Source organism: Vanessa atalanta, chromosome 8 (assembly GCF_905147765.1).
Source record: "Vanessa atalanta chromosome 8, ilVanAtal1.2, whole genome shotgun sequence".
NCBI classification, from domain to species: Eukaryota; Metazoa; Arthropoda; class Insecta; order Lepidoptera; family Nymphalidae; genus Vanessa; species Vanessa atalanta.
The window spans coordinates 7,773,782-7,791,589 of NC_061878.1; the positions used below are offsets into that span (position 1 = coordinate 7,773,782).

General features: G+C 31.6%; 1 protein-coding gene across 3 annotated transcripts in view; it reads left to right on the forward strand.

The window, feature by feature from the left end:
* LOC125066040 (inactive rhomboid protein 1) overlaps nt 1-17,808 on the forward strand; it is a 134,424-nt gene that overhangs the window by 83,686 nt on the left and 32,930 nt on the right. For all 3 annotated transcript variants that reach the window (XM_047673932.1, XM_047673930.1, XM_047673931.1), the window contains exon 2: nt 16,786-17,157. Coding sequence is in view for 2 of the 3 variants with exons in the window: in XM_047673930.1 (XP_047529886.1) it covers nt 16,786-17,157 (372 nt within the window). In the remaining variant the exon portion in view is untranslated. The remainder of the gene's footprint in view (nt 1-16,785; nt 17,158-17,808) is intronic.

Here is a 17,808-nt window from a genome sequence, read left to right on the forward strand (position 1 = left end):
AACGGCAACTTTCTGCATAATTGTATATTAAACATATACGTACAAAGTTTTCGTTTTCGTAGCAAAGTTTTCTAATGATGAACAAACAAAAATAATATGAAATATGTTCTAATAGTATGAAATCTGTTTGGGGTATTGATTGACTTTAATTTTACTAAATAATGTATTCCTTACAAGTCTTTTATAAAATGGGCGATGTAACTTTAATGAAAAATATATCACTATAATTGATATGTATATATATGACAAAATAAAACATCGCTTCGTTGGTCTTGTAGCTTCTGATGACTTCGCTGATCCTGAGGTTCAAATCTCAGATGCCCCTTAAAATGTCTTTAAGAAGTTATTAGGGTTTTTTGTTGGTAATACGTCATAGTCTCGAAATTGGAATAGTGTACACTCCCTGCATGAAAGCACGTTAAGTTTGTACCTGAACTCTTTCTAGTCGTATCAGATTTGCCATTCCATCGGATTATGAGCTTGAGGGAATATAGAATGTATGCGTAATGTGTATTTGCGCACACATTTATGTGCTATAATATGTCTTTCGTATTTGGAGACCAGTCTCCATTGGAATAGGCCGTGGTCCTATACATCTGGTAACATAAATAAACAAGAAAAAACGTTTTATTCTATTCTCTAATGTAACAAAGTGCTTTTGTGAATTATTTGTGATTATAATGCCACATATTGATCGTCAGGAACGCATTCAAAACGCAATGGCCGGACTTTAGATTTAACTTAAACGAAGATACTAAAGAGTATTTATTTTTACATTCAAATGTTTGAATTCTAAAAACGTGTAAGCTCTCAAAAAAATATAGACGGCTGCGACAAATACGTTCTTTTATTTAAAAATGTTGGAAGTTGTTAAATTCTAACGTTAGGTACGCCCGGAACTGTCGAAAAGATAAAACAGGAATAGTCCCGCAGGCATATCTTTTATTGAACATTTAAATTATATCTCAGCGTATCGATGATATTGGAAGATTTGGACCCATTCCATTTAAACTAATATTTTAGATTTTGTTGAGTTTTTAGTTTGGTTTGATCCGAGCAATATACAATATGAATAAAAACAGATTAAAGTTTTATTTCTGGTTTTGAATTGTAGAATATTTTTATTTGTTTTTATCAAGGTTTTATTGATTTATTTATACGATGAGTATTCTGTATATTGATTTGAAATATCGTTTCATTATTTTCAATATTATATAAGTTATTCAACTTTAGAATGGATTGTAATCGTTTATACTATTGTTATTAATGTTCTTTATTGAGGAATATTCGACACGTTTTAGAAAAACAGCGTTCCTATAATGTTATTATAGAGTGGGCGTTTTTTGCCGAGGTCGTATCCACTACGTCCGCTTCCTCATAAATGAAAGTGGAACAGACGATAATAATAATATTTTAGTCAGTTTGTCGTTAGTGGACTCGTATTTCGTATAGGATGTTGCTTTCTTTCATGACTAATTTTACATTCGAAAGAAGAAGACAAAACATCGTGTGACTAGAAAACATATATTCTTAAAGTTTTGATGTAGAAACATGTCATCAAACTATAAATAAACGAGGTTATTATTAGAATATAGTAGCTCTATATAAGTAAGAGGTTACGATTTTTGGTTTCAAATAGTATATCATGTAATATGAATACATAAAAATAGACGTATATTATAATATTCTAAAATGAATGGTAAAAATCTTCTCGTGACAATTTTTACGCGGTCTATCGATAAAAAAGGATTGAAAAAACTTTTATTTAATAAAAAAAATGCTATTGAATACGTGACCGTACTAAAAACGATTCTGTATTAATATACGTAGATCGGGTGAAGGAAATTTATTACATTTTGGTCTATAAATCGAAGTGCACTAGTATTAAATTTTAAATTATAAATGAGATTCTTACCGGTTTGTGCTTACACACCACAGAACAACCTATGGTCGATGATGATATAAAGCAATCATGTCTTATTTCTGGGATATGGTTTCCCTATTGAGGAGAGGGTTTGGAGTCTATTCCACCCCGCTCCAATGTATGTTGGTGGATGATTATGGTGATTTTAATGCGCAATAGTGATATTTTATATTGCTGTAATTTGGTTTGAAGGGTTATTGAATAAAAATAATTACAGACACATATTACATAATTTAATACCTGTGTCTGTCAATGCATGGATAATTTGAGAAGCGGCTTGTATCTCTTGTATTGCCAGTGTCTATTGGCAAAGGCATTGGCATGTTTGTTCAAGTGGATTATTTGCTCGTCTACTTATCTAAAATAGATAAAACAAAACCATAGCTTTGACTTTGTTTTTGATACAAATATTAAGCAATTGGTACGAAAACATCATTTTCTTTTCTAAAAAAGGTAATAGTAAGGTGATTGATTAGATCTTTATTTATTTTTGCTGTTATCGCGTTTCAATTACAATGATATTTTTCATTTTGTTTTGATTTTATTGATCGTTAATTTGCCCAAAATCTTCCGATTTGGTGTTAAAGCGATTACCTAAATGTGTACAAGGTCGGCCCCGAGAAGATTTTTTTTTAATGGTCGATAAAGAACGCATAAGGAGTACGAAAGTTTTCTAAATCGCCTTTGGGGTATTCCCCCAAAGCTTTGCATCGAGCTACTTTTTGCCTTGCCAATTTCTATCGCCATTCGACGCAGTAGCAAAACTCATTTAGTCTTTAGAATATTAGAGTTATTATTACGTTACGTCTTTTTTATAAATTGAATTTACAAAAAAAAAAGTGTTGAAAAAAACTTTCGTACGCAAAGCAATCATTATTAGGTTGAAAATGTGAGCAATAAGTTAACACCAAAACAAGGTAAAGTTATCATATACCTATTTCCCTTACAATGTATGACTAGAAGCTGTATTAAATAAGGGATACGTGGCTGCACGAAGCCTTAGAATACGCCTTTACCTGCTGAATTATTTATGTACTCTCAGAGTAGAATGATATTTCGCGACAGCGGCACGTTCGATGTGAAAGTGCACACTTTCTAAGTTTAAATAAATTTGTGCAAGAAAATTCTTTGATAGATCACTTATCGTTTATAGTCAGTAAAGCAGATCGTATTTTATATTTAATTAAATAAGCTTTAATTTTAAAAATCGAATAGACTTTAATGATGTTCAATAGTTCAAATGAAAATCTCTTTTTGAGTTATTATCCAAACTATTTTTTGCTTAGAAGACAATCAAATAAGTAATACATTTGTTGATTGGATTAATTTACTATGATACACATCGGTTTAGGTTCTTTTTAAGACATTATTCCTTTGATAAAGTCTATAAAAGATTGTTAGTCTTTGGCACGTATTCATTATCCTGTGAAGACATTCTGTGTCATGCTCACACTCATGCAACTGTGTAATGTTTTAGTTTAACATGACGTCGTAGACACTCGGTACTTTAGTGAACATACAGTTTAAATTCGGATATTTCTTGTATAAACATGTGTATATAGCACTACTTTAGATTACACAGACGGTTAATATAAGCTTAACTATCAAACAACTCATAAGTCCACTCACTCGCATCAAAGAAGCGTGGTGGAAAAAGCTCTAAATTACAGGCTGTCACAATTTATTTTTTGTCTTGATTTTGATATTTCTTTTAATTTTGATCAATTTTTGTTTAACTGAGGGTATGTATAATATTTAAAATACCTTGAATTTTCAATACCATCTAAGTGAAAAGAAACCTTTTTTAAAAAGGTTATTAATGTAAGTATACTCTCTTCACATTTTAAGAGTAAATATTAATGTATACTTATATATTTTAACATTCCCGATTTCTACGTCCGCCTCATGTAGACCACTATAATGAAACCGTCCTCATCTATTCCTCAGAGAAAACCAGATCGTAGTCCATTCTTTGCTTGAAGATATTAGTCCAAGCGCAGAAAACGTACTTTAGTATTGTGGATTTTATAAAAAATAATGGATATTGGTTTATCTTTTTGATATTAATAGCCGTCGACATTGTTATTTATATAGATTATATGGATAATTTAATTTTTCATGTAGAAGTAGTACAGGGTACTTCCTGACTGATTTAAAAGCCGTTCTGGTTACTGCCTCAAGGAATCTCTATATACCCGGTCATTTTATCACCGCAATCCGCAGCTGACCCCGTCAGTCCTTTAGTCCTAAAAGCCAAGGTTAAGCGTGACCCATTGACTCTATCGAGTGGTGTGTCAAAACTATTATACTATCTATGTTATTGTAACTCGCCTCTAGATGGTGCTGAAGTGGCAGATGGTATATACACAGGCAGTTCGTCGTCCGAGTTTTGCTAGTATTATATAAGCCTTCTCGATAATATATCATGAGCTATATCCTATTCGTTTTCATTTCGGAGCAATGTATAAATTCCACATAACCGATAAGTAATCCGTTATTCATAACATAAACAGGTATGCGTTATATTTCCTCACTAACAGCCTCTATATCTCAATCAGCCAGTTTATAAACATTATAGTTAGTTAAACGTGTGTTAATGATACGATCAAACACTTGTTGGTAGGGCTTCGTGCAAGCTTTGTAGGTACCACTCATCAGATATTCTACCGAGAAACAACAGTACTCAGTATTATTGTGTTCTGGTTTGAAGTATGAGCGAGCCAGTGTAACTACAGGCACAAAGGATATAACATCTTATGATCAATTATCATCAGATGTCTCATATGCACGACCGCCAACTTATACCATAAAAAAAAAAACAACAAACGACCTTTTATGATATCAAGTCCCTCTTATCATGCTGATGCTACTTATAAAGAGACAGGTTTCACGAGAACCTTTAGTTTCGAAATCATCAAAGATATACATGATGAATAAACTTAAATATCTACAATTGTAGATATTTTTAGTATTTATTTTAAACGGAGAATAAGATTCGAATCATTTGGAAGTAACTATGCCAAAGATATTTATATATAATAATACTTCTAGTGGTATAAATTATTATGTCAACGTTGTCGCAGAGAAAATCGTCGCTCGGAGGTATTCAGGCAAACATTGGCAAAACTATGTTAGATACACTAAAACTTTGTACCAAAGTTTTGTAGATCTCCAAAATGAGTGCAGGAAAGTTTGCAATATAAATAATCTATGTTCGTAAAAAGTAATGGTTACATTTGTTACATCAATTTGTCACAAAGTATGAATCCCTATCAAATCAAAAGACTGACGCAATGACACAAAGCAACTTCTGTAAATAAAGAAAGCCGATGAAATAGTAGATAACGTGTATTAGTACTTTCAGAAATGTTAGACGATGTTTCTTAAAATACAAATAAATGTGTTGTATCAGTTACCTATTGGGACTGATTTTAAGATATTTTTGTTATATTATATTTATTATGATGATATGCTTATTGTGATCATAATTATTACACAATTCACTTCCTGTTAAAAAGACTCAAACAGACTTAGTCGGGTTCCTCCGTTTTGGTCAGGTCATTGCTACGGTTTTTTTTTTTTACTTTCACCGCATAATCTCATACCAGGTTTTTATTTTAAAGAAATTCCGAGTATATACCCATATAACGCTGAGCTAGATTTATTAATAATTATATTCAAAGTTATATTCAAAACAATATATCATAGAATGAAATCTTGATCGTAAATATATCAAATGTAATGCCCTTAATCTTAAAAGCATTAAAGCAGAAGGCATACTTGTGAAACTATGCGTGTAATAAATCTTGACTCAAATAGGGGCGGGTCGAAAAGTTTTAACTTGAAATTTTCTGTTAACAAAAACGGTGGCTGCCTCGTTTTCCGTCCGGGAAGCGATGCTATCGATACTGGAGACCGTCTTTAATATTACCGTGTATCACGCTATCAGAAGTGAAATATCCTCGGCATTTGGAAAACAACAATTTCAGTTTATACTTATACGGATTTTGGTATTGTTTGTTAATGGTTTATGTTGTGAAGGTTGTTTCTTGTTAAATAATTATTAGTTTCAATTTATTCTTATTTAAGTAATTTGTCACGTTATTAATTTAATTTAAATTTAATATGAATTGGCGGTTCGTTTATTTAGTTCCAAACACGAACCGTTTGATTAAAAATAATTGTTGTTTAAGTGTAGAATTACTATAAAGTTGCGTCAATTAAGGAAAGGCTACGTTTTCTCCAACAAAATATGGTATCTAATTTATAATAAGTAATTTTTTTTAATGTATTTTGTATATGGGTTAAAAAGCCAACATGTTAGTATAATTAATAATACCAATTTAATAAACTTTAACTAATATATTACGTAAAATAACAAATACGTATATATGCGTTTCAAAACGAATGTCAGATATATGTAATTCTATAAACATTTGAAAGTCAATTATATCGTGGAACTGAAATTTAATTGAATTTCATAGTGGCGTGTAATAATTTGTAACGCGACATTATCGTTATTGTACATATAACTGGGAAATCCATAATGTGTTCATTATTATGACGGTATTTTGTTTAAAAATATTGGCCGACAAAATGTATCCGTCAACGGCAGGAAGTTTTCTACATGTTTCTTAACTATAATGTTAACAAATGTTTCTGCAGCATTTTAGTGTCCGACTCAAGTTATTAAGTTCGTGTTGTACATTTTAAAGCTCCTCGTCGCTTTTAAATTGTTTCGAGAATATTTTCGGGAACCATTTGTTCTTTACTAAATCATTATTACTTCCACCGCTTCCTAAGTAACTTTGCTCTGAACATATAATATGCTATACCTAATTATTCCTATATTACTCTATTGTATTTAACTAGCGACCCGCCCTGGCTTCGCACGGGTGCAATGCTGATACTAAATATACTACAGAATGTCTTACAATGTTCACAGCATTTTTGTCATTAGACAATACAAACCGCTATGTCCCAGCGTTTTAAATCTGTAATATCTTCGAAAATATACATTTAAATTACATGCTGTAAAATGCCATATTGATCTATATTAAATCTGCAATGTACTATACTTTATAATTTGTGTTTATAATTCATCTCGTGTTCGGCGGTGAAGGAAAATATCGTGAGGAAACCTGCATGTGCCTGTCTAATTTCAACAAAATTCTGCCATATATGTATTTCACCAACCCGCATTGGAGCAGCGTGGTGGAATATGCTAAAAAACTTCTCCTTAAAGAAAGAGGAGGCCTTAGCCCAGCAGTGGGAAATTCACAGGCTGCTGATGTACTATACTTAATTGGGATATATTGCTCATGTATTATACATATAAATCTTTCTCTTGAATCAATCTATCTACTAAAAAAAACCGCATCAAAATCCGTTATGTAATTTGAAAGATCTAAGCATACATAGGGACAGGCAGCGGTAAGCGACTTTGTTTTGTAATATGAATTGATGTATTAACCATTTATATATAAATGGTTAATAGGATACTGTCAATGGTGTCACAGGAAAATTGTCAAAATTGAAACAAATTGAAATTAACAATCTATTTTGTATCGGGAGATATTTACAACAAAGGTCTGTGATAATATATTGTGTTATCTAAATTTGATGTTAACAAACTTATGCTTCGTAATAATCATACATTCATAGCATTTGCGAAATACATTTATATGGAAAAACTTGGCAAGTTTGATGCACGAAGTAAATTTGCCTAATTTTCAAAAACACGCTCAATTGCTCATTTTGTGAATAAAGTTTATGACGACATTACGTAAATGTAATTTATGATCACAATAAATTTGAAATAATAGAGATTGCTTATGCGTTATTGCAATTATCGGTAAAACATACCGATTACAATAAGATAGCATCTGATATGTCTTCGCTAGCCAATATTTTCACAATCAGTAAAAAAAAGTTATAAGCTATTGCTTATTTTAAATTTCGAATCAATTCAAATAATAAAAATTATTATAAATTATATATTAAATTGTTCTTTTTTTTTAACATGCCTACAATCAACGTCATAACGACATTATGTTAAATTACATTTCTGTCTCATTATATTATGCACGATGAATGCGTTATTCCAATGAAAGTAATTATCCGGTAATACCTATCTAGTTCACTCGAATATCACGTAGTTGGAAACTAGGTTAATATCGATAGAATTGATTAAAGTCCTGTTTCAAGTCGATTCGTTAATAGCACCAGTGTCCTACGAGTAGTGTTACCACGTGTTCATTATTTTAGGGTCATATTAAATAGTTTTTTTTTTTTTTTTATCTATGTTTATAATAAAAACGGATGAGTTTGTTTTGTTGGACGCGCTCGTAACATAAAATAACATAAGTAGGCGATCGAGAAAATAGTAAGTGGTCACCACTGTCCATAGATATTGGTACTATGAGGAATATTAACTATTCCTAACATAACGAATGCGCTACTAACCCTGGGTACTAAGATGTTATATCCCTTGTATCTGCTTACTCAACCTTTAAACTGGAACTCAACACTGAATATTGCTGCTTGGCGGTAGAATAAATTTTGTGTGGGTGGTGCTTACCCAGACGAGCTTGTTGCATAAAGCCCAACCACCAAGTAATTTTTAAGTCCAAAGTCCAAATTAATATAAGTTATGTTGTACATTTAAATAAATATAAGTAACTTAACTATTATTACTTATTTTATTGTAATCTCTTTTCTCTTTGGAATGTTTTGAATTATACTATTTATAAAAATGGAATACACATGATACGCAGGAGTAGAAAAACACGGTAATTTCGAACAGAAATAACTAATAAAAATACAAATAGAAGGCACAAAATTAGACGCGTCTATACTAATATTAAAAATGCGAAAGTAACTTTGTGTCTGTTTGTCGGTCTGTTGCTCTTTCACGGCCACTGAACTGAATTGATAAAATTTGGTATGAAGCAAACTTGATCTCTAAAGAAGGACAATTGCTACTTTTTTATACCTAATATCCGATGTGTGATTTAGTAATTATGTAAAGCATGATTTACTAGGAATATTGTATTTAAGGACAACGATCAAGTTCATAGTGTGAGTGGAACAAATCTCACACATTAAACTTTCCTTATTTTTTTCCGTAAAGGTTGGCCACCCTGTCTACGAACGTTTCAATAGTGGTCGGTATTACCAGCGCGCTAAGAATAGCAATAAGCTAGTTATTGGACTTTGACTATTACTCCGTGTCTCGATTCCAACTATGAGTGCACTTTTTTAAAGCTTAAGACTTTAAATGGTTTTCTTTATAAAGAAGGATACGATCACTCGTTTATATTGTATAACAATAGTTGGGTATTTTGACTTTCACAATAATTTAAAACGATTCTTTGAAAAGTGATAAATGTATAAAATATTTTCTTTCATAAATAATAAATTATTTTATTTATGGTAGCAATATCATTTTGTATTAGTATTTATTTAGTATTATATTTTTGCCTTTGTACATTTTTGTAAATAAGTACAAAAACAAATTGAGTAATATTTATAGTTTTGAATTTTTTATTCTATTAATGAAATAAAATTGCATTTTATTATCAAAAACCTAAAGAGAAGCTTTGTGTATAATTATTATATGGAGCAGTTGGGCCACTATATACTTAGCATATATTTAGATAGAGTATCGCACTACAAAAGAACTAAAAGGAATGAGCCAACTTTTTTCGTCTGTGTGCGTGACAGCTACACTTGTCACTCGCCAAACGTCATATTACTTTACTAGTGTGCGTGTAGTTCGTTCGACGCGGTCTCAGCTTTGACAGTCTGAAACATGTTATTATCATAGAGGGTATATTAATTATTCGCGCATGATTATTAGTTTAACATGTGTATGATTTATGAAAAACAGTAATTATGGTGATTCATGTTTTCATCTCTGTTCTCATCAACCTATCGATATATAAGATCGATCCAGGATTATACAGAATAATAAGTCCAGGATATCATGAGGTATTCTAATTTTCATACTCTTTTTTTCAAAGGATAAAGCAAGATCTTAATATATATAGACAAGAGTTTTGTTAGGAAATAGTGTGGTTTCACAGCTGACTTTAATGAGTAGAGTAGACGTTAAAAATAGGCTACCTGATGGTAAGTGATCACCACCACGCATAAACATTGGTACTATGCGGAATAGATTATAATTTGTTATAAAGGGTACGTTATTCAATCCATCAATGGAAACTTTATCCAAGGAGGTTTTCACAACCATTTATGAAATGTCCATTAACAAGATTAAATTAAATGTCAGGCTACCACGAATATAAATAGGTATAAATAGTTTGTACCGAGAAGAACTTGTAACACACGCAATGGTTATCCTTTGTCACAAAGAAATGACATCGGTGAATTGTTTGATATAAATGATCCTAGCTTTTGCCCGATAATTCGACCGTGTATATATTTTACTGAAACCCACAGGAATATTTTTTATTAGATGATTTCTATCATAAAATCTATCTTATGTTCTTTCTCGAGTCCTAAACTATCTCGATATTAAATTTTATCTAAATTGGTTTAGTAGTTTATTTTTAAGTAAATAGTAAAAATACACTGCTTGCCCTTGTAATATGCCAATATGCTATATTTTAATAGTTAAATCTTGGCAAAGTCTTGATTTCATAGCATATGTATTATTCTGATAAGCTACATTACAGTAAAGTTTCATTAAAATCCAATCTGTAATTTTTGCGTGAAATAAACTTTACGTATTTATTATATTAGTAGGATTGGTAATTGTTATGTATAAATTCTGATACAGATAATGCTTAAAAAATATTCTATCATATTCATAAAATATTGTTGACGTAAAATATATTATGCCTATAAGCCCTGACACAATATTTTGGATAACGTGAGGAAACTGCGAATCAACGTAATAATCCAATCGATCCATTTGTCAACATTGTACCATATGGCGCACGTACAACATTGTTGATATTTCCTCAACGTAAGCTTCGCCTTATCAAATTATCTACTAAGATAGCTAGCAGACAGTTTTGTTACATGTTACAATATAACAGAGATATATCCGAAAGATTATCTCAAGCCCTCCGAACTAGTATCGTATAATAACAAAGTCATAATTAAAAACTAACAATAATAATAACTTTTAAAATAGAATTTATTAAATGATGTTTTAATGTAATAAAACTGATTTTACTACTTCTTAGGTTTTTATCGGACTGTCCAACTGCTCACAGACATTCGACTGTAAGAAATAATAATAATTCCTCATATCAACAATGTGTTAACAACATTGGGAACTTTGGAGTTATATCCCTTGTGTCTGTAGTTATACTGGCTAATTTACTATAACATTTAAATTAATAAACCGGACCTAAAATACTTAGCATCGCTGTTTGTCGGTAAAATATATGATAATACCTACCCCAATGGGCTTGCACAAAGCTTTACTACAAAATGAATCACCACCAAGTGAACTAACTAAAAATAAATTCTTAACTAGTAAGGTAGCAATGATGATCAATTATTATCTAACTACCCTAGTTAGATAATCATTGAGGTTTACTTTTATTTATTTTTCTCTTACTCTATAAATGAGCTATCTTCACTGCACTATGTTTTACTGAATGGTTTGTTGCTGTTTCTCTTATTAACCTTGACAGTGTCACCAGTTGGCCTTCGTATATAGAGCCTTAGCTAAGAAAAACAAAACCCACGGAGGTGCTCCGATAGAAGAAGGTCCTAAAGGTCCCTTTAAAAACAAACCTCTTGAACTTTGTTAGAATGAAGGATTGTCTATACCGACGGTGTAGGGTATCACGTTCGTCCGACGAGAAGTCGCAAATTCGGGGACATTGTTTTTTCAGGCATTAGCGTGTTGTTTGTATCGTTATCGTCTCTGGGAAGGTTGCGTAGAATACAATGGTCCTATCGCAATTGTCATGCAGGACGAGCCTAACTTTGTCGATTATAATTTACATATAAGTGTGTAGGTACGATACGGTAAACTTAAGCTCTCTCAAAGTATTGCATTGACAAGCCTTTGAGGTGTAGTAACCACGTATTACGGGCAATCCACGGTTGGGAGGTGAAAATTGAAACTGATGACCTGCTGATGTAACTTTTATTTCACTACATTTTAGCACTGAATGCTATTGATGAAGTTAAAGTAAAAAATAAGAACTCATAATTATTTGACTACTAAGTTAAAAAATTTAAGGATATATGTAAGGAGGGTATTATAATTATTAAAATATATTCATTTTAACCACCGAGTTCCGTACATAGTAGTTAGTTCATAAATTTAGATTTTGCTAATAGCTTGCTTGTAACACTACCTATCGGATACTAGTACAGCTATCCAATTTCCTTAAGTCATTCATAGCTACATGATCTCCAACAAACACTACAACCATATAATCGTTGGTAGACCTATTATATAAACCAAGAATAATAATAAAAAGTGAAAATTTTAATTTCAGTTTCCTTCACGTGATATTGAGCTGAAAATATTGACGTTCACAATATATACTAAGACGCAGATATGTAAGGCGCAAAGAAAACGCTCGCCGGGTCAAGGTTGGCACTGTTTCATCTTATGGATGAGAAACCGTGAAAAATTCCGAAAGAATTAACGAGCGATCGCGTAAAATTTAAGACATTCCCTATAGTTGAGGGATTAATGCGTACTTTCGAATGAAATATCACCCAAACGACATTTAACCTGTCTTAAACATCGTGAAATTTGATTTAATACCTCGGTAAAGTATCTCAACATTTGCATACATGAACGTATTTATGAGTGAAAGCGTAATCCATTATTCAAGCGGAGCGCCTCTTTTACGGCACAATAATAAGGATTATTTATCAGAGGCAATGCTTGCCTGCTAGTTATATCTTGATTTACGTTGATCGTTCGGTGCTACGTGCGAATTAGTGTCAGTGCTCTGACACACCTGCGCCTGAATAATACAGTGTACTATTATATAAACTCGCTATCACCTAATTAATAGCCAGCGATCTGTCTTAATTTCGCTTTAAAATATTTAGTCTTAAGACTTATTAATGTTCATAAAATTTATAGTTTTGTCATCCATTGTATTATGATAATTTTATACGTACAAAAAATTAGGCTGGGTTTTTCATATTTAATTAATAGTTAGTAAGCGTTTTGTTTTTGAGCAACGAGTGTCGAACCGTTAAAGTCGTTTCTATAAGTTTTTACGTCACAGATAAAAATGTGACTTCAAAACGCTTTTGAATTACATTGAGCATAAATTTTACCATGAATAAGACATATGAATCGTTTCTTGAACATAGTACCCGGACATTATAAAGTTATAATGTCCGGATACCATGCGTTATTCAGGGTCTTAATACTGACTACTCTCCCTAATTTATCTGGTGTTTGATGTGATTTTTATGGGGACAAATAATATTTGTATAATTCGTATTAGTGAAAACTCAGCTGATGTATGTAATATTGTATATTTGTGTCATCACAAGTGTCATCTCATTGTTTGTTTCCCTAAAATAAATGAATAAATTTCCACAAATGAACACAAATATTAAAATGTAATCGCATCGAGCGAACTCTCTCCCGTGCTTAGTAGTAAAATTTAGCCCCGATAAAATAATTTCCGAGCTGCTATTGAGTACGTCTTGATAGATAAGCCCAATAACTTTTACTAACTCGATCCGGAATTTGAACCGAGACCATCTCTAATTTCGGCCATAAAAACCAACCACTTATCTCAAAATTTATAAAACATATGAACAAAACAAACTAATTAAAACTCCTCTCATTTTTAAACAATAATATCAAATAAGTTGTCATTTGAAGTAACATTTCTGCTATATTTTAAAATTTTGCGGTTGCGCTAAGAACATTGAGACATACAGTTTAATAAAAATGATCGCACAGAATTTAGGCTGTAAAACTTCGTACCTTTATCAGCTAATCTGTTAAAAAAAACAACATTTAGTCCTAAGACTTAAAGTATATTTTATACTGTAAATAAAATTTAATAATAGGCTCTTTGTTATTCGATTAGGGAAATATATTACGTCTTCCGAGGTTGTAATAAATAGTGATATGGATTTATGGCAAATAGACACATAAATATATATGGTAAACGTTCATTTAATTACACAATACGATCGTAATATCTCTACATTAATATTCTGGTTAACAACTCGAACAGAACAGTGTGTTCTTGCTTTAGATAGATTTATTTAATGTAGCGTTTATAATGAGTTATAGAATTCTATTCGATATTAATCATTATTTTATAATTAAGGTCTATTAATATTTGTGTCACATGATTAAACTACAAAAAGGTCATTAAGATTTTAGTTTTCAAGATTGGTACATTGATGACGTAAGGAATGGTTAATATTTCTTACAGCGCCAGTATGGTCAGGTGCTATTAAGGAAGAAAGCAATATTTTCGTATCAAAACTATAATTTCAAAAAGTTTTTAATTATATTGATTTTTTGTAACGGCTAATATATGTTCACGAGTGGATAGATGTCTTTTTGATCCACCGAAATAAAAAAAAAAATGTACTTTATTCAATTACGCTTTTACAAGTAAGTACTTTTGAGTCGTCATTTTATAGAACTTTATTAAGTGAAGCTACCACCGGTTCCGAATGTAAATTCTACCGAGAAGAACCTCCTCCTTAATTTTTCTAACATTTAAAATACAAAGTTATGTTAGTCAAATACAGATAAAAATATATTCTGCCTTAAAGTCAACAAGTATCATTGGTCCATTTCCACGCTCTAAGTTCAACTGTAACAGCGTACATTTTGAATTTCCCTTACCATTGAGTAGCATGATTTAACAAATAAATTAAGTGCTTTTTATTAGTAGAAATGTATTTTCTATAGTCAGTTAAAAACATTTTACATATTTATTTCTTAATCAAGATATTTAAAGCCCATTAATCCGACTGATTGTTTTCACATTACTATCGAAATTCCACGAATACTTGCAGCCTAAAATTGGTCAGGGCTATTATTTTAGATATGAAGTAATATGATTTAATGTTATCAACGTTTTCAGTTTAGTTTAGTTCTTGCTCTTTTAAGTCGTATTTTTTTTTAATTATACCTGATTTGTATAAAGGTCTTTGAGATGCGATTTCAAACTATCTGGGTTTTTTGTTATCTTTCCTATCTAGTCTTTAATTTAATCGTGTACTCGGTAAGATGCTTAAATAATTTAACACCTGAAGTCATTTGTTTTATTTTTAGGACGTCCATGGAAAATCATTTTCGAAATAATACGATCAACAAATTTTTTTTACATATATGTTCATATTAGATTGATAAATCTTGGGACTATTCATCATACCCAATATTCTAAAGTAGACTGGAATAGATTCCATTTTAGGATGAGTATGCCTTTATACACTAAATAGTCTCTACGTTTTTTAGCATGGTTCACTGTACGACTAACATATATAAGTTAATTATCAAACTCTCTCCTCTTGAAGATATGGTTTGGGTCTTGATCCGTCATGCTGCCCGAATGCAATGTTGGATACCCATGTGACAGAATTTCAGTAGCAACATGTGACGGAGCACTTGTTCGTTTCCCTACGGTGTGTTTACTCGCCGCCGAGCACGAGATGAATTATACAAACAAATTAAGCATATGAAAACCAAGTGATACTTGTTCTCACAATCTGTGTTTTAGATTCCACTGGAACATCTCGATTCTTGTAATTTTGAAGACATCGAACGGTATTAAAAATAAACAAAACTTGTGTATTTGTAGAGAACAAAATTAGTTCTATTGATTCATTGTCATTAAAAAAATACATACGGCAAATATTGATTCTTATATTAAATTAATTACGGTACATTTTAAAAAACAAATTTAGGAATTTCATATTCCAATATTATCAGTTTACAAATATAAAACGAAAAATATTTACCAAAACTGTACCTCTTGTTTTAATTTTATTATTCAAATTATATAAATAATGCACTCGTTGCGGCGGTTAGTGAGCTCATAATTTAGTTATATCTTAGATTCGTGTGATCAGATTCAATTATCGACTTCGAATTATGGTAAATTGATTTTGCGACGGAAATGCAGTCGGAAATACCAAATCAATTCGGACAATTTAACGATGACGCTTCGGCCGGAATAACGAACACGGTACAAATTGAACACCTATGTAGATAAAGAACTATAGTAAGTTACGTTCCCTAAGTACTTGCATTATAGACTTTATCATATACGATATAAGAATCAATTGCGCATGAACTTCTCGTGAAAGTGTTTGTTTTCTTATTGCCTCGTTTACAGCATAAAATACCTTAATGGATCTATTGCATGTTCTTTCTGTGCTTAAGCTCGTTCAGGCCAGTGCTTGAAAAACAAAAGTACTTTAGTTATATCAGTGTTATATCAACTAGTTTCTAATGACAATTATAAAATGAATTCCTTTGAAAGCGGTTATTAAAGTTTTATGAATTAATATTTTTTTTTTATCGTTTTGTTTTTTCACTTATTAAAAACATTATAAAAAGTGTTACAGAAGTAAAATTTGCAGTACAAAAGTCTGTCTTATAACTTCATAATAATAATTTATTTTCAGGTGGGTTAGGTATTTATAAGAAATGAACAATACGTTAACACCAATAACTGTAACACTAAATATAAGAAAAATAATAAACTTTACACATATAATAAAATAAAATATAATAGATTCAGTAAAATGTGAATAGATAAATATATTTATCAAATAAATTTAAATACTACATATAATCGATCAATATATAAGAAATAATTACTTTTTGTATAAGGACTTACGTTTATTTTTTATTGTTTCAGGCGTACAAGCGCGGGGCTCCTTGCTCCTCAGCTTACCTGCCAAAGCTCGCCAGGCCCAGCAGCAACAGCACCTCCCCTCCCTCCACCAGCTTCACCTCCCCGTATCGTGTCAGCTCCCGTTCCGCAGCCACCACCCGAGCCTATACCCCAACCAGCCCACGAAGACGGCGTGAGATTACGCCGTGCGCATACGGTTGCAGTCCGGGATTACCTTAAACGAGAAACTCAAACATTCTTTGGTGTTCAGAGAGATAATGAAACAGAACAAAGGCGGTTATGGTACGAAAGAAGGAGACGGCATGCGGCGCGTGCGCTCGGCGACCTTAGGCTCGACTTACCACCCGATCACCATCCTGATGTCGACGATATTAGGTAAGTTTATATTTTTTATCGTTAATAAGATTACTAGTAAATAAATCGTTTGATTACTTTTCACTTCTATCATTGATAACGGCATTGCTATATTTAAATATACTATCTCTCTTAATCTGTTAACGAAAATACTTTTGTAGAGTAGAATAACTGATATTTTATAAAACTTAAACAAGAAAAATGGTAGCACTATATGTTACACAGTGCGATTTATTTATTTCTTACGTATCAAAAAGGAAAACGGACTAACTTGCCAATTACTGGCAGCTAATGTCCATAGAAACTCGTTGGCACTTTGTCTTGACTGTGTATGAGTTACCAACAAAGGGCTCATTTGTACAAGAGTAAAAAAGACATCTATGTTTATTGTGGTAAAGGACTGGCATACACATCTTACACACTGAAATATGAAATACAATGTATTTCTGAATAAGGGGATGGTTGATGTTATCCAAACGTATATAAAAACAGTTGGATTTACACAGTATCCTACAATTATATTCGACAAATACTGTATTAAAGTACTTACTGTTCCGAGTTTTAACTAGCATTCGAGGTTACTGGTCCTCCCTCGTTAGTCGTAGCGTAATGTTATATAATCTATAAACCTTTTCAATAAATAAGCCAAAAATATTTTTTTCAAATCGAACT